This window comes from Equus quagga, chromosome 3, assembly GCF_021613505.1.
Source record: "Equus quagga isolate Etosha38 chromosome 3, UCLA_HA_Equagga_1.0, whole genome shotgun sequence".
NCBI lineage: Eukaryota > Metazoa > Chordata > Mammalia > Perissodactyla > Equidae > Equus > Equus quagga.
In genome coordinates, this window is record NC_060269.1 from 151,912,770 (window position 1) to 151,935,524 (window position 22,755).

At 53.9% G+C, this 22,755-nt stretch overlaps 1 protein-coding gene across 9 annotated transcripts in view; it reads left to right on the plus strand.

The window, feature by feature from the left end:
* The window catches only part of SH3TC1 (SH3 domain and tetratricopeptide repeats 1), a 58,689-nt gene that overhangs the window by 20,137 nt on the left and 15,797 nt on the right, over positions 1 to 22,755 (plus strand). For 8 of the 9 annotated variants that reach the window (XR_006888034.1, XM_046657356.1, XM_046657352.1 and 5 more), the window contains 10 exons: positions 1,335 to 1,554; positions 5,288 to 5,362; positions 6,466 to 6,593; positions 7,957 to 8,062; positions 8,849 to 8,995; positions 9,626 to 9,836; positions 10,672 to 10,748; positions 11,611 to 11,806; positions 21,189 to 21,322; positions 22,371 to 22,412. Coding sequence is in view for 8 of the 9 variants with exons in the window: in XM_046657350.1 (XP_046513306.1) it covers positions 1,335 to 1,554; positions 5,288 to 5,362; positions 6,466 to 6,593; positions 7,957 to 8,062; positions 8,849 to 8,995; positions 9,626 to 9,836; positions 10,672 to 10,748; positions 11,611 to 11,806; positions 21,189 to 21,322; positions 22,371 to 22,412 (1,336 nt within the window). In the remaining variant the exon portion in view is untranslated. The remainder of the gene's footprint in view (positions 1 to 1,334; positions 1,555 to 5,287; positions 5,363 to 6,465; positions 6,594 to 7,956; positions 8,063 to 8,848; positions 8,996 to 9,625; positions 9,837 to 10,671; positions 10,749 to 11,610; positions 11,807 to 21,188; positions 21,323 to 22,370; positions 22,413 to 22,755) is intronic. The other variant, XM_046657351.1, reaches the window with a different exon arrangement.

A 22,755-nucleotide genomic window follows, 5' to 3' on the forward strand; every position in this document is an offset into this window, starting at 1 on the left:
CTACACATCTGAGCTTTGAGGCCCCGCTGCTGGCCCCGGCGTTCTCTGGGTTTGCCCTGCTCCCCAGCATCCACCACAAAGGGGGCAGGCCAGCAGGTGGCCAGACTTGCTTTTCGACTGCAGTTTTCTCCCCAGAAAGGGGGTTGGAGGTGTGCTTTCCTGTCTGTGCGCTCCACTCCACGCAGACAGAATTCCCGCTGGACTGTTCTGGGTTGAAATCTCACAGTTTGCGATCAGAGAACAGCGAGGCCCAAAATGTGGGCCTTCCCTGGCTCGTGCATCCCAGTCACGCTCTTACTGACCTTCCTCATGAGTGAGCAGGGCCATTCCTCGTCCCCTCTGTCCCTGAGGCTGGACGTGGCAGATCCTGGTCCCTGTGGCCACGGTGGGGGTCTTCCCTGGCTCCTCGGCCCTGGCCCAGGCCGCCCTGCCCGCCCTCCCCGTCGCCCTAGGGATCAAGGACTGAAAGGGGACTCTGTGCTGTTCTGTGTCCTCTAATTGGGGACCAAGACGACCCCAGGAAAGAGTGAGGCACAATGACCGGCTCTTGGAGGGAGGCCTGAGCACACCTGGGTGGGGAGCATCTGCCAGTTCCGTCTCGGCCACTTCCTCCTTCCCCGCCCTCTGCCAGCTGCTTTCCTCCCTCCCTCCAGGGCAACCTGGGACCTGGCCCGTTTCCTGACCAAGGGGACAGCGTTTTGGATACCCCGCTAGAGCGCAGGCCTCTTCCAGCTCGGAGTCCCCCAAGCCAGCTCAGGCCCCAGGGTTATCAGGAACCACAGGGTCTCTTGGGACTCACATTGCAGCTGAGGCTTGTGAGAAACGAAACAAATAGTGGCATCTCGGGAGACGAGGTGTCTCTGGGGGAGTCTTCATTCCGGCCCTAGCTGGGCGGGATGTGTGGGGGCCTAGCTCAAAACCGCGGTGCCACGTGTCCAATCAGGGTGTCGGCTCTGCCCCGTTCCCACGCAGTCTTCATTGCTCACACGTCGTCCAGACATTGACAGTGACATTCTGGGCATGTCAGGCTCTGAGCTATGTCCTTGGGGTCTGTTGAGCAAGAACAGGTACCCCACCTGCCCACAAGGACATCCAACCCAGTGGGCTAGGTGGGCATGGGCCAAATCACCACGTAAATGTTGGCACGTGGCTCTGAAAGATTCTGTTCCAAGGAGAAGTGATGGGTGAGCAGAGCGCTGAAAGGATGCACCAGGCAGAGGGGAGCCATCCTCTCCTCTTGACCCCAACTCTGGTAGCAACATCTGTGTTGACCCCAGCGGCCTGTCTTCTCAGAGGCCATCACTGCTGACCACCAACCTCTCCTCTCTCCACAGGGGCCAGCTGGGCATGCCGAGCCCTTGGCGCCGAGGCCACTGACGGTCATGGAGGGCCCAGCCCAGGTGGCTGCTGTGGAGCCAGCCCCAACGAGGACGGGGCCTGCGGGGCCCTCGGGAGGCAGTGACAGTGGTGACAAGGTCCAGAGAGTGGCCATGAGCTTGTCGGTCAGCTGGGAGCGAGCAGGGCCTGAGGAGGCCGAGGCCCCCATCAGAGGCGGTGAGTTCGGGGTGCACGGTCCACCCCATCGTCCACCCTGCCCACGGGTGGAGCGGGCGTCTGTGCTGTCAGCGTGCGTGCTGACGGGGATACTGTCCAGTGAGCCATCCGCGAGAGAACTGAGGGCCGGTCGTGTTTTTCTGGGGGCGCATCAGTGAGAGAAAGGGGAGGGCTTGGAGCCTCTGGAACGGCTCCCGGATGCATTTACAGCTCCCTCACAAAGCTTTGCACTCCCGCAGTCCTGCTTTGTCCTCAGGACATGAGCCCCAGGATTACTCAGGATGGGGCATCCCTCGTTCCCCCAGGAGGCAAACTAAGGCCCAGAGAGGGAAGGGACCAGTGGCCAGGCCAGGACTGGGGCAGGGCCACCTCCTGGATGGAGGAGGAGGGGCAGGTGTGATGTGGACATAGACACCTGCCAGCTGGCCAGCCCAGGTACCGCACAGGGGGGGCTGTGATGGGAAGACAGGCTGGGCTGGCTGCCATGGACCTGGTTCTAATCCTGATTGTTGCTGGGCCCCTACTTGACTTGGGCCTCAGTTTCCCCACTTGGAAACCTGAGGGGTGGCCTAGATGATCTCCAGGACCCCTCTTTCCACCTCCATGGGCCCTGGAGGACAGGAAGGAAAGATGGGGGAGACTGAGGTGCGCCCAGGCCCCTCCAAGGGCCAGGGACAGCCTGTGGCCCCTGTCCCTCCTCAGACGTCCCCATCGTTACATCGTCCACCCTCATCCCGGTCACCTGCCTAGCTGCCCGCTGGGCCTCTAGGGCTTGACACACAGTAGATGCTCAATAAATATTTGAATGATCAATGAATGATTGATGCATTGGAGAATGGGGACAAAACCTCACACAGGGCCTCACACGGTCCGTCCTTGGCGATTGGAGGTATTTTTACACCTGTTGCCTTGGTCCTTCCAGGCGTAAGTGGAGATGGGAAGGGCCTGGGTGGCCCTCCTGGGTGCCGACTCACAGCCAGAAGTGGTCCTGGGGTCAGACGCCTGCCTGGCCAGGAGGAGGGGCTCTGAGGGGCGGTGGGCGGCCTGGGCTGGGGAGCCCACCGATGGCATGGCATCTGCCCCCTCTGGAGCACGCCAGGACCGGAAAGAAGGAGCTGGGGCCTACTGGACGCACGTGGGCTGGACCAGCCTCCCACAGGGTAGCCCAGCCCCGGGAGGGGCAGCAAATCTTAGAGCCGGGGATCCTTGGTGTCTGGTGCTGCGGCCTGAATGGGAAGCGTTCTGACCATGTCACCAGGCTTCCGGCCCTATCGGCCCCACAACACACATGGGCATCGGGATGGGTCTGAGAGCCCAGCCAGTGGGAGTCGGCGAGCTTCGCTTTTCCTGGGAGGCTTGCCCGGGCCCCGGATCCACACAGAGCTCCTTCACCTTCCAGTTTGCTTTTGAGGATTTCGGACTGACAACAAAAATCACAATAAATAATACAAATAATTGGCACTTACCCTCACCCAGGTCCTCAGATGTTAACATTCTACTTCATCTGCTTTGTCTCTGTACTTATACATATTTTTCTGATCAGTTGCAGACAGGACGCCCTTTTTCCCCAAATACTTGGGCGTGTGTATTTCCTAAAACCAGGAGATGCTCTTACTGAACCGCAGGGCAACCTGCTTCCAACATTAACTTCCTGGTTTGAATGGTACTGTTTCCTGATCTACAGACCTCATCCAGATCTTGCCATCTGTCCCGACAATGGCCTTGACCGTGAAAGAAACCCCCGGGGCAGGGCTTGGCTCTGTGGTGGTGTCTCTGTGGTGCCTTTAACCTGGAGGTTGACGGTTTAAAGAACGCGGGCCAGTTGTTCTGTAGAACGTCCCTCAGTGGGGCCTCAGCGGATGTGTCTCCCGGGTTACAGTTGGGTGCTCTGGGCAGGAATACCCAGAGGTCATGTGTCTCCTCAGCACCGCGCACCAGCAGGCCCGTGACGTCGCTTTGTGTCCATCCTGGTGACGTGCGATTTCATCACTCTCTTTGACCGTTTTCTCCCCTGTAAAGTCATCATTGTCCCCTCTGTCGTTAGCAAGCAGCCTGTGCGAAGACCCTGTTCCTCTTCAAGCTCCTAGGGCCCTATTTTTATCATCCACGTGTGGTTCTTGGCTGAAATGATAGCTATTATGATGGTTGATAAACGGGGACATTTCACGCTTTGTTCCTCCTGCATCTACTGATTGACTTTCTATGATGGTGAAGAGCTGGCCTCCCCCCCGTTTTTCACTTGTCCGTTTAGTGTGGGCTCACAGGTCTGTATTCTATTCTCTGGGCTGTAGCAGCTGCCGTCATTATCAGAATTTACTTTGCTGTTCACGTTGCCCAGATCCCATCTTCTGATGCGTCTCCACCATTCTGTAGCGTATCTAGTTTCTGGGACCACGAGATGCTCAGGTCCCATCTTGCACTTCCCCTGCCCCAGCCCTGGGATTGGCCATTTCTCCAAGAAGCCTGGCTTCTGAATTGGAGGACGGCGCTTAAAGCCAAGATCTGGGTGCCACACGTTTCTTTGCATTTGACAGGCTTTTCTGAAGTCCTGCTGTGTGCCTGGCTCTGGGGAGAGGCCCTGGGGATGCAGAGCAAGCAAGGCCTGGATATGGGCTCTGACCACACAGGCAATGTCACGCCACGGGACTGGTAGACCATAGGTGGTCAACAGACGCTGGTGGGAAGAGAGCAGAAATGAGCATCACTGTGTTGCACAGTCCCAGGCCGATGTGGCAGCGTTGCGCCCGCCCCTCTGAGGGGGACGTCCCCAAGATGATGAAGACCAGCTGCAGTGATGTTCAGCACCCCCAATGGAACCACAGGCCTCCCCAAGTCAGATCATCCTTGATCCTAAGGCCCCGATGGCTCATCCCATTTTACAGATGAGGACACCGAGCAAGGCAGAGGAGAGGTGCCCTGGCCAGGATGCAAACCGGGAGCTGGTCTCAAGGATAAGGGCTGGGGGATAGGCATGGCCAGTAGAGGACTGAGCTGCCCCTCCTCTGAGCCTGCACTTCGGGGTATCTCATTAACCTCACCAGGCTGTGAGCCACACCCTGCCAGCCTCAAAGGGCCTAGAGGGCACATGTCACCCCCAGCGAGTGACTGGTGCAGCGGGATCTGGATACAGCTCTGTCTGCCCCAGACCACAAGTTCCCCCTGGGCTGTCACCTCCCTGCTGTGGTCAGCAGAATGATGGCAGCCAGAGAACCGCAAGTCTCCATGCCAGAACCTGTGCATGCTGTGTGACCTCCCACGGCAACAGAGACTTTGCAGATGGGGTTAAGGTAAGGATCTTGAGATGAGGGGATCATCCTGGGGTCAGAATCAGAGACTGAAGATGCTGCGCTGCTGGCTTTGAAGATGGAGGAAAGGCTACGAGCCAAGGAGTGCGGGCACCTCCAGAAGCTGGAAAAGGCAAGGGAACAGATTCTCCCCTGGGACCTCCAGAAGGAACCGGCCCTGCGACACCTTGACTTTAGCTGGCGAGCCCCTTCTCAAACTCCAGAACAGCGGGATGAAACACTCGGGTTGTTTGCGGAAGCCACGAAGCTCGGGGTGACTGTTGCAGCACAATAGGAAACCCCCACACCTCCCTCCTTGTTGGGCTTCTGTGACGGTGGTTGGTAGGGGTGTGGACACAACTCTTTTCTGCCAGAAATTTCTGGGGGTCTGGGGCCTGCATAGCTGAGAGTTGCTCCTTTCACCATCACACAATCCTACTCTGTTCCAGAAGCCGCTCCTCATCCCGGCATCTCTCCGACGGCTGCCAGGACCCCTCCTGGCCGGATGGGAGCATACCCCACAGGTAGGCATCGGGGGGCATCCGTGGGCACTACGTCGAGTGGCCGGGTTAAATCTGGCCTGGGGATGTGAACGTAGGGTCCCCGGCATCCCCTGTTCCCTCTAGCCTCGACTGTCCCACGGACTTTGAGTTTAGGAATGCCTAGCCCAGGGCTTCTCGGAGTGTGACCTCCAGACTTCCTGCCTTGAGATCACTGTGGGGGTGGGGAGGGGCTTGTTAAATGCAGGTGCCCGGGTCCTGCACCCAGGTTCTGACTCAGCCAGTCTGGGCTGGGCCCAGGACTCTCAGGGCTGGAAGGCCGGGGTTCCTGCAGTTGCAAAGGGCCCCCCTGGACTCTGTGTTTGCCCAGCCCAAAGAGGGGACATAGCCCTGGAGGCCACCTGCAGGGGAAAGGAGACCCCACGAGTGACACTCTGGGGAGGGGTCCCAGGTGGGATGTGGTGAAACTAGACCAAAGAGCCCCTGTGCTGTGGGGGGCTCAGAGGGAGGGGCAGGAACCTCGGGAGAGGCATCAGGGCTGGCTTCTGGGAGGGGGCTCTGAGGATAGGGGGGATTTCCACGGGGTGTGGATGGCGGAGGCAGCCCTGGGCCCTGGGGGCAGCATCCAGGCTCCAGAGGCCCTAAGAAGCCCTCCACCCTGGAGGTCCCCCACCTGACACTCAGCTTGGGGGGCACAGAGACCCCAGTGTTGTTGGCAGTCCACCTTTGTCTCGATGCCCATCTGTCCTCCACCTTCCTCTCGGGTGGTCAGCGCTGCCTGTGGTCACTTGGGATGACCAGGATGCGCTGAGAAATGTGGCAGGTTTTTGGGTTGGACCATGCGACCCCACCCTCTTACGGGAGTGGGAGGGTCACATCTCAGAGCTGGTTGTGAAATACTGGCCAGCTGAGCTTCCGGCTGGGGGAGTGGGCCTGATTCCAGATCCCAGAAGTCTCTATACTGCTCTGCCATGGGCCCTGCCCCCACAGGAGGGGGACCCCGAGCCCAGCACCCCAGGGCTCTGGCGTTATGGCTGTGGGTGGGGGCTCATGGAGAAGGGACAGTACCCCTCAGATCTTGTGGCCTGGGCCGGGCAAACCGCCCCGCCTCGATCTGCCCCTCCCAGACCTGACCTTGCAGCTGCTGGCCGTGCGGAGGAAGAGTGGGCTGCCCGACCCCAGCCTGCAGCAGACCCTGCGGGGCCGGCTCCGCCTGCTGGAGAATGACAGCCGGGAGGTGGCCCGTGTCCTCGGGGTGAGCCTGTCTCTCTGGGGGTCCTGGGGAGGGGGGTGGGAAGAGCCTGGGTGAGTGAAGGTGCTGGGGCTCCTCCCTTGACAAGGGGAACAGAGGAGGACTGCGGGAGGTGGGAGGACCTGGGGAGTGGGGGGGGTCCCTGATGTACAGGCCTCTAGGGGCCAAAGCTGTCCTCTGACCTCGCCTCATGGTGGCACTGTGACCTGTCCCCCATCTGCTGTCCTGGATGCCTCACTCCAGGGACCACTGATCACACCCTACAGCCCCAGCCACACCTGGGCACCATGTTCCCAATGTCCCCCCATCCCTTTCTCCGTGTGCCCTCCACCCTCCTAGGACTTTTAAAGTCTCCTTTACGGGGGCTAAAAAGAACTGTATGAGCTGATCTTATTCTTTGATTCTGATGGAGTCACACCCCTGCTGGACTCTGCACAGAGCGACGGTCTGGCAGGAGGGTGGCGGAGGAGGGGGCTGGGCCGGGTGACTTCACTGCGGCAGAGGTCCTGGGCCTTCGGGCTGGATGGTCACTATCTGACCTTGCAGTCAACCTGGCCTGACCTTGGCCAACGCACCTCAGCCTCTGTGAGCCCAGCTTCCTCAGCTGCATGTTGGGGACGCTTAGAATGATCACCCCATATCATGTGAGGGTCCTGCGAATAGCATGCATCAAGCACGCTGCCCAACTGTGGGGGTGCCTTTTACTACACCAGGCAGGAGTGCTGTGGTTAAATGTGCTGCCCCCATGGCAGAATCCCGCTGTGCCACCCGCTGAGGGTCAGACCTCAGATGAGAAACGGGGTCTTATTCTTTAACCCTTCAAATGGAGACGACAGCTGTACCCGCTTCCCCAACACACACACTGTGTGAGCTCCAAGGGCTCCAGGGTCAGCTGGTGTTATCTTTAGTGTCCCGTCACCACCAGGAGTGTTCACGGGAGGAATGTCAGAGGAGAGGGGATGCTGAAGTTAGAACTGAAAGCTGAGTGGATGCTGCAGGAGGGCCCCGAGGCGAGGTTGGGGTGCGCAGGGCTGAGAGGGCAGCCTAAGTGGGAGGACCCGCTGTCCCTGGTCGGTAGGAGCTGAGGCAGGCGGAGCGGTTGGAGGAATCACAGAGGGCACCGGGCCAGAGTGTGGAGGCCGTAGAACTCTGGGAAAGAGCAGGGCTTGCTCCAGGCACTGGGGAGCCACGGCTGGCTTGAGAGCAGGAGAGGGGGAGCCTGGGCTGTAAAGGAATCGGCTCTGTGCTTGCCACCCCACCAGGGTCACTTCTGCAAGATGTTTCTGTCGTGTGGCCCTGCCCTCCGGGTGGTCAGACTCCCCAAAGCTGCTGGAACTGTTTCTAACTTCTGTTTCTTCCCCATAAGGAGCTATCGGCCAGGCTGCTGTCTATCCACAGTGACCAGGATCGGATTGTGGTGACATTTAAGACTTTCGAAGAAATCTGGAAGTTTTCCACCTACCACGCTCTCGGTAAAGTGGTGACCCTCCCAGCACAGGTTGCGAGGGCCTCAGAGTAAGCTAGCTTGCGTCGGCCTCTCCCGCAGAACCTGGGGGCTAGTGTGCCCGCGGCTCAGGGAGACAGGGCAGGGTGCGGGCAGGGCTACAGGCACTCACGGTCTGTGCCGTGAGCAGGGACTGGGCCTAGTTTCTAACTTCCTTCCAACGCTGTGTCGCGGACTTGCGTGGCCAGCCCTCAAGGGAGCCTGAGCTCCACCGGCCGAGCACAGACCAGGAAACTTACTCCAACCTCGACCCAAGTGCTTTCTTTCTGAAACCCTCCCGTTCCGCGGGGAGGCACTCGCAGGGGCCACCTGCGTCTCCTTGGGAAGCTTGCCCCACCAGCTCCAGTGTGAGGCCCAAGGAAGCGGAAAGTGAGGATCATAGCAACAATGTCTTACACACCTTGATCAGGGTCTGTGCCACCCCACAGCGTGCATAATCTCCTTGAATGCTCTTATCTCATCTCACGGACGAGGAAACTGAGGGTCCTAGAGGAAGTAACTTGTCTTCACTCAACCTTCCCAAGGCCTGGGGAGGTCAAAACAGTTGTCACGGTCATGGCTGGTCCACTCCCTGCCTGGATGGTCAGACAGGAGGCCTGCCCAGGTTGTGGACAGTACCCTGAGTCCCCAAGGGCAGGGCGAGGAGTGTCCTTGTGCTTGGTCAGTGTGGGGTTCAGCCAATGCCCGGCCAAGAGAGCTTCCCTACCTTGCTTCGGGAGCCCGCTGGTGACCACGGCCCGTCTGGCTCCCCCAGGCTTCACCCATCACTGCCTGGAAAACCTGCTGGTGGACCAGGCCTTCTGGCTGCTCTCGCCCACTGAGGACGAGGAGACAGCCATCCAGGTCCACGTGGACGAGGCGGCCCTGAAGCTGACGCACGAGAGCCTGCTCCTGCAGGACGGTGAGTGCCAGGCAGCTGGCGGGACGTTGGCCAGCTGCACGCTATGCGGGGCGTCCAGGCCGTGGGTGGGCACACGAGACCTGAGTGGGCTTTGGGCAGGGAGGGGTACGTGGGTGACGCCGACAGTAAATGCCGGGCCCTGTCCCTTACTTGTAAAGACCCTGGTCAACCCCCAAAGAAGTAATTGAACTCGGCTGTTGGTCAGAGCACCATGGTAGCCACACGGCTGGGCTCCAAGCCTGCAGCAGACAGCGCAGAGCCCCTGTCCTGGCCTGGCCACGGAGAGGAAGAGGCAGCCGGCTATGGAAAGACACGCCCGAGGAGGTCCAGGCAGAAAGGGCCATTGGGATCCCCTCAGAGCTCAGATGGGGAAACTGAGGCCCTGAGAATCTGAGGCTGAATGAGGCTCACAGGGCAAGCCCGGCCAGAGCAGGGACCCAGCCCAGGTCCAGCCAGTCTGGGCCCCCTGGGCCTCCAGTGTCTGTGGGGGACGAGCCTGGCGTGGGGAGATTCCTGCAGAGGCTGCCATCACATGGGCCTCCTGCTGGGGGATGGGCAGGTCCCACCTGGCAAAGCTACAGCTGCCCTGTGTCCAGCCACGCCGGGTGACCATGCTCTGTCACTTCAAAGGGCCTTTCTTTGTCCTGTGTCCTGACCGCCACGTGAGAGCGACAACTGGCCCCTGGGGTACAGGGAGGGGCCCTCAGCCCCTCAGGCGGACTTCGGGGGCTCTGCAGGGAGAGGCCGTCCCGGCAGTGGGCTCGTCAGCCGCCAGCCCCAGCACATCCTCCGAGGAGGCGGCAGCCACGGCCACTCCAGAAACTTTGATTCCATTTCATCAGTAGGTACCGACCTTCCTTTTGTTTCTCTGCTTCCTGCGTGTCCTGCATACTGTCAGGCTTCTCAGAGACCAAGCCCCCAGCCCCACCGACCCTGGTCTGTCACTCGGCCAAGGGAGGTGGATGGAGCCGCAGACAGACCCGGCCACAGTATCTTCTGCTGCTGCCCAGCGTGTGGCCTTGGCAAGTCGGGCCAACTCTCTGGGCCTCAGGACTGCCCCTGGCACGGCAGGACCCTGACCTCTCCCGGCAGGGCTGTCCTGGCATGACACGGCACAGGAGTGTGCGACATGCAGCTCTTGCTTCGTATTCTGGCTTATTCTGGAAAGCTTTCGAGGAAGCTACGTAATGTGTGTGCCCATAGCGAGGAGGCAGACAGGAATCTGTACAGATAACCAAGGCGAGAAAGCCTGGGGAGGCGAGGACAGGTGACACCCAAGCTCCTGCTCACGTGCTGAGCATGAGGCGTAAACCTGGCTTAGAGCTTCCTGGTAGTCAGAGCAAAGAGAGAAACTTGATCTCCTGATGTGCAGTGTCTGTGGAATAACCAGCCTGTGCCTCAGCTTCTCTGCCTGGCTGATGGAGGGAGGTCCCCAGGGATGCCAGCCTGAGGAAGGGCAGAGGCACCCGGGCTGGGGGCATGGGGCTCCCTGGAGGCAGGGCCACACACCTGAGCTTGAAGGCTGCACAGCTGGGCAGGTGTGTGCGTCTGTGTATGTGTGTGTAGTGGGGACAGATGTTGGAATCCGCAGGGGTCCCTGGGTGCTGCTGGCTCGTCCAGTCTACACACAGTTTCAATCGGCCCCAAATCTGAAATCCTGTCTCATTCCACTCCAGGTGGGCTCTTAGGGTCCCCTGGGACCCCATCGATGACTCCTTGGGTGGACCTGTGGCGCCGGACGCCCAGCTGATGGGTACGTGTTTCCACTGGCCTTCCTCCCCTGGGAAAGAGGTGGGTGAGGAGGGGCAGGCACCAACATTCTGGAAGTTTCTGCGCTCACCTCAATTCCTCCCCAAGCCAAAGGAAGGAGCTAGAATCTTCTCCAGTTTGTGAGTTGGTAAGTGAGGCTCAGAGAGGTCTGTTGGCTGGTCTAAACTCACACAGTGCACAGTGAAGCCGGACCTGGGTGCCTGGTCACTCAGCCTCAAAGAGCTCCCTGGTGCAGCTCCCACAGACCGTCGACAGGCGCTTCCTCAGTCTCCACGCTCTTTCCGGCACCACTTTGAGCACCTCGGAGGACCCCTGGACCGGGGAGCTAGGCTCCGGCTGAATGCGCTGCGTGCACTAATGGGGCACCGTGAGGCAGAGACAGCTTAGGTTCCCGGGCCCGTGCTTTTTGCTCTGCCCCAGGCTGGCTAGTGTTGGGATGACCTTGTGTACTTGTTAAAGGACTTGAGGCCCCATGGGAGGAGGGATGGGGGGAGTTCAGCTTGCAGCTGCATTCGCCCTGGTGGGCTCTGACCGGGCCTCACCTGCGTCGGCTGGAGGGAAGAGCCCGGCCTTGAAAGCCAATGGCCCTAGACCAGGTTAATTAACATCTCTGGGCCTCGGTTTTTCATCCTCAGCATAAGGATAAAGCGCCCCCTCCGAGGACCACGTAGATGTCCAGCCTCTCGTGTTGGGGGCCAAGCTTCATTGCAACCCGACAGACACGAGATGAAGTCCTTAGCAGGACCGTCCCTGGCCAGGGACACTAACCATGTGGCTGAGGGCCATCCGTCTGCCCACCCCGGCCCCCAACCCCCAGCACTGACCATGTGACCTCCTTCCTGCAGCCACGGGCCTGGCCTCAGCAGTCACTGACTGCCAGGGCTCAGGGCCTGAAGAGATGACCTTCCAAGGCGGTGACCTCATCGAGATCCTCGGCGCCCAGGTGCCTGGCCTGCCTTGGTGCGTGGGCCGGCACGTGGCCTCGGGCCAGGTCGGGTTTGTGCGGACGAGTCTCATCAGCGTGCAGGGCCAAGTGTCTGAGTGAGTGGCTGAGGCCCCCCTTTCTCGAGCACGCCTCTCCGCCCCCGTGGGAACCCTGCCCATCCCCAGATTCCGGTGACAAACCTGGACGTTGTCCTAACGGGTTCCCCCACCCGTCCTCCTCGTCATCAATGAGTGTGCTCCCACGTCTGTCCCCAGGGCTGGGCCCGGCCTGGGCTGCCATCCCCTGCTCCCCAGGCCCGACTTCAGCTTCGCATCTGGACTGCTCCTGTCCTTCCTCCAAGTACGGCCAGTGGTTGTTCTCAGAAATACCAAGTGGTCCGTGTGCACCAGTGTCCTGGGGCAGCTGTGACAAGGCACCACGCCCTGGGGCTTCAAACTACAGACGTGTGCTCTCTCGCAGTCTGGAGGCCGGAAGTGCAAAATCAAGGCGTCAATAAGGCCGAGCTCCCTCCGGGCTCTAGGGGAGGGGCCTTCCTTGTCTCTTGGGTTTCCGGGGGTCTCCAGGCGCTGCTGGGCTTAGGGCTGTGTCCCCAGTCTCTGCCTCCATCTTCAGACGGCCTTCTCCCTGTGGGTCTGCGTGTCCCCCCCTCTTCCTACAGAGACACCAGTCGTTGGGTTTAGGGCTTCAGTAGGACTTCATCTTAACTTAACTAATTACATCTGCAAAGGGCCCTTTTTTAAAAAAAAAATTTTTTTTATTAAGATTATGATAGTTTACAACCTTGTGAGATTTCAGTTGTACATTATTGTCAGTCATGTTGTGGGTACACCACTTCACCCTTTGTGCCCTCCCCCACCTCCCCTTTCCCTTGGTAACCACCCATCAGATCTCCTTGTCTATGTTAACTTCCACCTATGAGTGGAGTCATACAGAGTTCGTCTTTCTCTGTCTGGCTTATCTCACTTAACATAATACCCTCGAGGTCCATCCATGTTGTTGCGAATGGGACGATTTTGTCCTTTTTTATGCCTGAGTAGTATTCCATTGTGTATGTATACCATATCTTCTTTATCCAGTCATCAGTTGCTGGGCACTTAGGTTGGTTCCACGTCTTGGCTATTGTGAATAATGCTGCGATGAACATAGGGGTGCATGGGACTCTTGGGATTTCTGATTTCAGGTTCTTAGGATAGATACCCAGTAATGGGATGGCTGGGTCATAAGGTATTTCTATTTTTAACTTTTTGAGAAATCTCCATACTGTTTTCCATAGTGGCTGCACCAGTTTGCATTCCCACCAACAGTGTATGAGGGTTCCTTTTTCTCCACAACCTCTCCAACATTTGTCACTTTTTGTTTTGGTTATTTTTGCCATTCTAACAGGTGTAAGGTGATATCTTAGTGTAGTTTTGATTTGCATTTCCCTGATGATTAGGGATGATGAGCATCTTTTCATGTGTCTACTGGCCATCCTTATATCTTCTTTGGGGAAATGTCTGTTTATGTCCCCTGACTGTTTTTTGATCGGGTTGTTTGATTTTTTGTTGTTGAGCTGTGTGAGTTCTTTATATATTATGCAGATTAACCCTTTGTCGGATAAGTAGCTTGTAAATATTTTTTCCCAATTAGTGGGCTGTTTTTTTGTTTCAATCCTGTTTTCCCTTGCCTTGAAGAAGCTCTTTAGTCTGATGAAGTCCCATTTGTTTATTCTTTCTATTGTTTCCCTCGTCTAAGGGGTTATGGTGTCAGAAGATTCTTTTGAAACTGATGTCAAAGAGGGTACTGCCTATATTCTCTTCTAGAAGACTTATTGTTTCAGGCCTAATCTTTAGGTCTTTGATCCATTTTGAGTTTATTTTTGTGAATGGTGAAAAAGAATGGTCAATTTTCATTCTTTTACATGTGACTTTCCAGTTTTCCCAGCACCATTTGTTGAAAAGACTTTCTTTTCTCCATTGTAGGCCCTCAGCTCCTTTGTCAAAGATAAGCTGTCCATAGATGTGTGGTTTTATTTCTGGGCTTTCAATTCTGTTCCATTGATCTGTGCACCTGTTTTTGTACCAGTACCATGCTGTTTTGATTACTGTAGCTTTGTAGTATGTTTTGAAGTCAGGGATTGTGATGCCTCCCGTTTTGTTCTTTTTTCTCAGGATTGCTTTAGCAATTCGGGGTCTTTTGTTGCCCCATATGAATTTTAGGATTCTTTGTTCAATTTCTGTAAAGAATGTCATTGGGATTCTGATTGGGATGGCGTTGAATCTGTAGATTGCTTTAGGTAGTACGGACATTTTAACTATGTTTATTCTTCCAATCCATGTACATGGAATGTCTTTCCATCTCCTTTGTCGTCATCAATTTCTTTCAAGAAAATCTTGTAGTTTTCATTGTATAAATCTTTCACTTCCTTGGTTAAATTTACCCCAGGGTATTTTATTCTTTTTGTTGCGATTGTGAATGGGATTGAGTTCTTGAGTTCTTTTTCTGTTAGTTCATTGTTAGCATATAGAAATGCTACTGATTTATGTATGTTGATTTTATACCCTGCAACTTTGCTGTAGCTGTTGATTGTTTCTAATAGTTTTCCTATGGATTCTTTGGGGTTTTCTATATATAAGATCATGTCATCTGCAAACAGTGAGAGTTTTACTTCTTCATTGCCTGTTTGGATTTGTTTTATTTCTTTTTCCTGCCGAATTGCTTTGGCCAACACCTCCAGTTCTATGTTGAATAAGAGTGGTGAAAGTGGGCACCCTTGTCTTGTTCTGTTCTCAGAGGGACGGCTTTCAGCTTTTGTCCGTTGAGTATGATGTTGGCTGTGGGCTTGTCATATATGGCCTTTATTATGTTGAGGTACTTTCCTTCTATACCCATTTTATTGAGGGTTTTTATCATAAATGGATGCTGGATCTTGTCAAATGCTTTCTCTGCATCTATTGAGATGATCATGTGGTTTTTGTTTCTCATTTTGTTAATGTAGTGTATCATGTTGATTGACTTGCGGACGTTGAACCATCCCTGTGTCCCTGGTATAAATCCCACTTGATCATGGTGTATAATCTTTTTGATGTATTGCTGTATTCGGTTTGCCAGAATTCTGTTGAGGATTTTTGCATCTATGTTCATCAGTGATAGTGGCCTGTAGTTTCCTTCTTTGTGTTGTGCTTGTCAGGTTTGGGGATCAGGGTGATGTTGGCTTCATAGAATGTGTTAGGGAGTGCTCCATCTTCCTCTATTTTCTGAAATAGTTTGAGAAGGATAGGTATTAAATCTTCTTTGAATGTTTGGTAGAATTCTCCAGAGAAGCCGTCTGGTCCTGGACTCTTATTTTTGGGGAGGTTTTTGATTACTGTTTCTATTTCTTTACTTGTGATTGGTCTATTCGGATTCTCTATTTCTTCCTGATTCAGTTTGGGGAGGTTGTAAGAGTCTAGGAATTTATCCATTTCTTCTAGGTTGTTCAATTTGTTGGCATATAGTTTTTCATAGTATTCTCTTATGATCCCTTGTATTTCTTTAGTATCTATTGTGATTTCTCCTCTCTCATTTCTAATTTTATTTATTTGAGACTTCTCTCTTTTTTTTAGTGAGTCTGGCTAAGGGTTTGTCGATTTTGTTAATTTTTTTGAAGAACCAACTCTTTGTTTCATTGATCCTTTCTACTGTCTTTTTTGTTTCAATATCGTTTATTTCTGCTCTAATCTTTATTATTTCCCTCCTTCTACTGACTTTGGGCTTTGTTTGTTCTTCTTTTTCTAATTCTGTTAGGTGTCATTTGAGCTTGCTTATTTGACATTTTTCTTGTTTATTGAGGGGAGCCTGTATTGCAATGAATTTCCCTCTTAGGATTGCTTTTGCTGCCTCCCAAATGAGTTGGTATGGTGTGTTTTCATTTTCATTTGTCTCCAGGTAATATTTGATTTCTTCTTTAATTTCTTCAATAATCCATTGTTTGTTCAGTAGCATGTTATTTAGTCTCCACATTTTTGCCCCTTTCCCAGCTTTATTCTTGTAGTTTATTTCTAGTTTCATAGCATTATGATCAGAAAAGATGCTTGATATTATTTCAACCCTCTTGAATTTATTGATGCTTGCTTTGTTTCCCAAGATATGGTCTATCCTTGAGAATGTTCCGTGAGTACTTGAGAAGAATGTGTAACCTGCTGTTTTTGGATGGAGTGTTCTCTATATATCTATTAAGTCCATCTGGTCTAATTTTTCATTTCATTCTATAATTTCCTTGTTGATTTTCTGTCTGGATGATCTGTCCATTGGTGTTAATGGGGTGTTGAGGTCCCCTACTATTATTGTATTGCTGTTGATGTCTCCTTTTAGTTCTGTTAAGAGTTGCTTTACAAATTTTGGTGCTCCTGTGTTGGGTGCGTATATATTTATAAGTGTTATGTCTTCTTGGTGGAACGTCCCTTTTATCATTATATACTGCCCCTCTTTGTCTTTCTTTATCTGTTTTACTTTGAAGTCTACTTTGTCTGATATTAGTATAGTGACACCTGCTTTCTTTTGTTCATTATTATCTTGGAGTATTGTCTTCCACCCCTTCACTCTGAGTCTGTGTTTGTCTTTGGGGCTGAGGTGTGTTTCCTGGAGGCAGCATATTGTTGGGTCTTGTTCTTTGATCCATCCTGCCACTCTGTGTCTTTTGATTGGAGAGTTCAATCCATTTACATTTAGAATGATTATTGAAATGTGGGGGCCTACCACTACCATTTTATTGCTTGTTTTCCGATTCTCTTGCATTTCCTTTGTTTCTCGTCCCATGATTTTTCGATTACTAATTCAGGTAGATAAATTTCTGTATTGGCTTTCTTCTTACTTGTAATTTGTGTCTTTATTCTTGTTATTTGTTTAGTGGTTACCAGGCGGTTTGTATAAAACGTGTCATAGATGAGATAGTCCATTTTCTGGTAGCCTCTTATTTCCTTAAATTAAAATGTTCCATCCCTTTTCTCTTCCCCTTCTAGGTTGTTGTTAGATTTTTTTTTTTCTCTTTTTTCTTGCGTTGTGAGTTTGTGGTTAAAATGACAGGGTTATATTTATTCTTGGTGTTTCCCTTCCTTTTATCTTTAATGTTTTATTTAACTTTTGCTAACCTGTTCTGATGGAGAGCTGCTACTTTCTGTTATTGTCCTTCTACTTATCTCCTTTGCTCTGGGTTTTGTAGCCCCTTTCCTTTTTTTAATTTTTCAGGTATGAGGGTCTTCCTGAGCATTTCTTGAAGAGGAGGTCTTGTGGCAATGAACTCCCTTAACTTTTGTTTATCTGGGAAAGTTTTTATTTCTCCATCATATTTGAAGGTTATTTTTGCTGGGTGGAGTATTCTTGGCTGCAGGTTTTTATCCTTCAGAGTTTTGAATATATCAGTCCGCTCTCTTCTAGCCTGGAAGGTAGCTGCTGAGAAATCTGCTGATAGCCTTATGGGGGTTCCTTTGTAGGTTATTTTCTTCTGCCTGGCTGCCCTTAGTATTTCCTCTTTGTCGTTGACTTTTGCTAGCTTCACTACTGTATGCCTTGGGGTTTGTCTTCTTACACTGATAAAGTTTGGAGAGCTATTAGCTTCTGTCACATGAAGTTCCATCTCTCTCCCCAGGTTTGGAAGGTTCTCAGCCATTATTTCTTTGAACAGGCTTTCTGAGCCCTTCTCCTTCTCTTCTCTCTCTGGTATACCTATAATCCTTACGTTGCATCTCCTAATTGAGTCAGATAATTCTCGGAGAGTTTCTTCATTTCTTTTTAGTCTTAGTTCTCTCTCCTCCTCTGTCTGCAGAATTTCTATATTTCTATCCTCCAAATTGCTAATTCTGTCCTCCATATTATCGACCCTACTGTTCAGAGAGTCCAGGTTTTTCTTAATCTCCTCCATTATGTTCTTCATCTCCAGTATTTCTGATTGGTTCTTCTTTATAGTATCAAGCTCTTTTGTGACATTTCTCCTGAACTCGTTGAGTTGTCTATCTGTATTCTCTTTTAATTCATTGAGTTTTTTAAGAATGGCTGTTTTGAATTCATCATCATTTAGGTTATAGATTTCATTGTCTTTGGGATTGTTTTCTGGGTACTTGTCATTTTCCTTCTGTTCTGGAGATTTGATATATTTTTTCATACTGCTTGATGGCATGGATTTGTGCCTCCACATAGAGATAGAGTTTGGTTACTGCTTCCACTTGTTTCTACTGGTGAGGGGGAGGGAGCAGCTGTTTAGACTGCACCAACCAGGAACCCTGTCAGCTGTTGCTACCTGGACCTGGGCCCCTCCTGGTAGTCACAGTGGTCCTGTGGGGTCCCTCGTCAGCTGTGGGGGCAATCGCAAGGGGGCTTCAGGCTACTGGTGCCTAGTGTTGCAGACCACCTAGACGTGCTCCCTCCTTGGGGTCTGCAGTGGTGTTACGGGCTTTCCCAGCAGCTAGGAGCGGAATCACCTATATTCACAGCTCTGTCACTGTCAGAGCCCACAAGATCTCCCTTGTCCACTATAGGTCACAGCAGAGCTGTTGGTATCTTCTGCAGTCTGTGGTTAGCTCACCTAGCTGTGCTACTTTTGCCCCAGGGCCTTCCAGCTTTGTGGTTGCCAGGCGGGGCCTCTCCACTAGTGCTGCGCAGAGGCTTCACTGAGGCTGCTGTGAGACTGTAGAGTTTCCCCCTGGGCCATGGAGCCGGGCTGCTGGAGCTCCACCAAGCCCCAGTCCTCTCCCCTGGGATCTCTGGGAGCCCCTTGCCTGCTCTGGGACACAGCCGGAGTCCGTGAGTCCAGTGGCGGCTGGCGGGCTGCTGCCCTGCCCGGGATTCTCCTCTTCAGGACCCTCCTGGCATTCTGAATGCTGGGCGGGGCCTCTCCACTAATGGCGAGTAGAGGCTTTCCCTGCTGCCAGTGCAGGACCCTGGAGTTTCCCCCTGGGCCATGGAGCTGGGTTGCTGGAGCTCCACCCAGCCCCTGACCACGCCCACGGGATCTCTGGGTTGCAAAGGCCCCTTTTTGAACAAGATTACCTTCTGAGGTCCCAGGTGGACACGAGTTTTGGGGGACACTATTCTACCCAGTATACCATGCCACTCCCCTTGATAAATTCCTTCAAAGCTTCCGGGCCTGGCCTTCAAGGCCCCCCCACGACTCAGGCCCTGGTGACCCCCGATTTCAAGGGCCACCACTAGCTGTCAGTTCACTGTGTAAGTCCAGATATGTGGGTTGGCTCTATGCTTCTAGAATGACTCTGGGTTGACGTGTGCGCCCCCTGCATGAGATGTCCTCCATCCCGCTGGCCCGTTTTCCTAGGGACTCTCACTGGCCCCTGAGTCCCGTCTCCAGCAGCTCATCCCCAGCAATGCTCTCCCTGGCCCTGGTCCTCTCCCCGTGTGACCCCCCCTCACCCGCTGATGACATGCCTGCTCCTGTCCCATCAGCGGAATGCTGAGGGAGGGCTGTCTGGGCACCTCCGTGTCCCCACTGCCCAGCCCTGGGCAGCAGCAGGCGGTCTTGGGAGAGTGGCTAGCGAGCACAGCTGTGTTCTGGACCTTCCATTGGTAGGACCTCAATCAAGGAGCCTGGAGAACATCAGTGTGTAGAACGGACCCTTTACTGGGCCAGCTCCCGCCCACGAGTGTGAGGCGCTCGTCCCCAGGGGCCTCTCCGGCACTGACATCCTGCCTCGTTCTTGGCTGGCGCTGCAACAGACCAGCACTTTCCAGACCACATCTCAGAGGCCGCTTTGGCCTCGTGACGCGTCCAGCGGTCATTTTGTTCCCTCGTTTAAGTGTCTCTGCCGGGGCCCCTTGCACCTGTTCGCAGTTAGAGGCTGGCTAGGCCTGGATGCTGAGAGCGGCAGTTAGGCCAGGGTTTCCCAAAGTGTGTTCCCTCCCAACCTCTGTCACAAACTTCATCATGCTCACGTGGGTGGAGAAGTGCTCTCCACGTGCCCTAGTTGGTGGTCCGCAGGGATCCCAGTGCCAAGAAGGCATCTGACGTCTAAAACGTCTTTTTTCCCCCTTGAAATGTGTTTCCACACTTACTCGACCTGCAGAATCCTTTTTTCACACAACCCTATTAGCTGGTGTTCTGTGGAACTCTCTTGGGGGATCCTCGGTCTAGGCAATTCCTCCATCTCCAGGGAGATCACCACTTCTCGGCAGATGGCTGGGGCCCATGTACTTAAATATGTCTTGAAATCACCAAGGGTCTGAGCTGGAGTTGCTGTGGGTTGAGCTAGTCTGTTCCCCTCCCTTAACCCAGAAGGGTGACAGGGCCCAGTGCCATTGATCTTGATGACAGCTGGGGAAGCCCTAACGGCTTCCTGCATTCACTCAACAAACGTTTCCTCAACATCTTTCCTCTTTTAGACCCTGGGTCTTCGTCTTTTGTTTAATGAACAACCTGCTGGCTATTCTTTTTTCTTTAACTGTATTTTGACATAATTTCAGATGTAGGAAAATTTGCAAGAAGAGCCTAGAGTTCCTGTATATCCTTCACTCAGATTGCCCCAATGTTTGCATATTGTGACATTTGGTTTCTCCTTTTTTCTCTCTGACTTCTATTTTTTTCTAAACCCTCTGACTGTAATTTGCAAACATCATGCCCTTTTACCCCTAAATAACGCACTGTGTGTTTCCTAAAACCAGGATGTCCACTTGCACGACCACAGCACACCTGTCAAAATCAGGAAATTGACGTCGACACGGTGTTGTGGTCTGCAGACCTTTCTCAGATTTTGCCGGGGCCACAGTGATGCCCTCGACAGCCAAAGAAAAGTCCAGACCATGTTACCAGTTTCTTTAGTTTTGTCTCCTTAATCTGAAACAGTTCCTCAGTCTCTGTTTTTTCTGACACTGACATTCTTGAAGAAGACAGGTCTGTTGTTTTCTAGAATGTTGAATGCCACAAGCCGCTCTAAGTTTTTCTTTAACTTCTCAAAATAGCTCCTCTAAGTTCCAAAGTACGTTTCAAAGTTCCCTGTTATGCTGGTGACTTAGTCCTATGAGCGAAACTTGCCCCCTCCCTCCCTCCCTCCCTCTTCCCCACTGACCCTGCCTGTTTCCCTCTCCCTCACTGTATGGAGCACGTGGGGGCCCTGTGTTCCTGTTGGGCGCCGGGGGAAGCAGAGGTTGTATGAGGAAACGGGATCTTACCGTGTCGTGGGATCGATTCTGCCTGCAGCTGCCACAGCCAGCCTCACATGGGAAGGGACATACGAGGTGGGGCTTTGCAGCCCACCCAGGAGCTCATCCTCCCAGGCTGCTGTGACCCGCTGAGTCTGTCACAACCTCTCCCGCTCCTGGGCATCTGCCTTTGGCCAGACGAGGCCTCCTTGGGGGCAGGGTCTGGTTTTTTATTTGTTATCTTGGTGTTTTCGTTTCTGGGTACAGAGTGGGTGCACAGGGACTGTCTGTCAAATGAGGGAAGGGAAATGGTCTGACTGTGAATTATTTGCCCTGGAAACAAGCCATCTTAAATAATGCACTTTATCTTTCCAGGTTGGAAGATGCGATTTTTCTCAATGAGGAAGAAAGGTCATTCTTCAACAACGAAGGGCACTTTTCAGAGGAGGACGCCAGGCAGTTGCTGGGCAAGACGTCCAGCACGGACGTGTGCACTGTGTACAGCTTGGGTAGGTGTGGGGTGCTGTGGGTGGGCGGGAGGCCCTTGCGCCGGCTGTGGGGCATCCCAGGACCTGTGGCTGATCGCATCCTCAGCCGATTGTTCAGGACAGGTTGTTGGGCAGAGTCCTGGAGGACGACGAAAGGTTTGGAGCCAGCTGCTTTCCTGTGGGGTGAACCCACTGCTATTCCATCGACTCCATGAGGCCGCTGCCTCAGTCGGCCTCACCCATATGGGCTTCTGCGAGTTTTTGCTGCCTGGTCAGTGGGACGTGGACTAGTTTTGGCTTCCATCCACCATGCACAGCAGCCGCCCTTTCCCTTTGGGAACGCTCTGCTTCCTCCATCAGTCGACAGTAGTGAATGCCGGCCACTGGGCACTTGAAGGTCCTCTGACAGATGCTGTCGCTGCGTCCGGGGCATGGAGGGGGTGCAGACAGGCCAGACACAGCGAGAGGAGTAGGCAAGGGGCCAGGGAGACTCAGAAAGTGGCCCCAAGCCTCCCTGCTATCTGAGGATGGGGTCTTAGCACCGACTCCAGGCGCCAGCCTAAGACCATCTGCTCGGCCGGAATGGTGGCGGGGTGGAGCTAGTGGTCCTGGTTCTGTGTCAACCAGCACTGGTGGGGCCTGCTCCGGCCTGGCCCAATGCCCATTGTGACAGCCTGGGTAAGAGTGACATTTCTCCCCGTCAAAGACGAGGACCCCGGGCCCCTGCAGCTGTGATCTGGCCTGGGTTGCCTGGCCACTAGGGGGCCAGGGCTGGCCCCCAGGGCTGCTACCTCCTAAAGACGATGCTGTTCCCTTTTCACCTCAACACCCCTGAACTCAGGAAGGAGCTCTCTGAGGGCTGCAGTGCAAAGCACCCGCGGGAGCATGTCCCTGTCCGCAGGGGGGTAGCAGCAGAAGCCGACCTCTTGTGGGAGGAAGGAGTCTGACCTGGAGGCGGGAGGGTGGAGCAGACCCCGGCAGACGCGGCTTCCCAGACCTTCACTGCCCACTCGACCCGGTCGCAGAGGGCACTGGCCAAGGGTGATGCCTTTCATCTCCCTCTTTTCAGACCAATTAGAAGAAGCTGAGTTTGAGCAGCCAGAAGAACACGGTAGGTTCCCCGACACAGGCGGGCTCCTCTGGCCATGGGACTGGGCCTCGGGGTGATGCTGGGCGAGGCGTCACTCTTCAGGGGGGAGGGCTTAGGGGGAGCCCACCTGGGAGGGGAGGTTGGGTGAGTGGAGATGAAGGTCCCCTCCCCAGCAGCAGTGGGTCTCCAGCAAATGTGCCAGCCTCCCGCACTGTCCCTGCTATGGTGGGCTATCCCCTCCATTGCCTGAGCCCATCACCGGCCCTCCCACACCGTCCCCGCTAAGGTGGGCCATCCCCTCCATTGCCTGAGCCCATGCCTGGTCCTGCACTGTCCCTGCTAAGGTGGGGCGTCCCCTCCATTA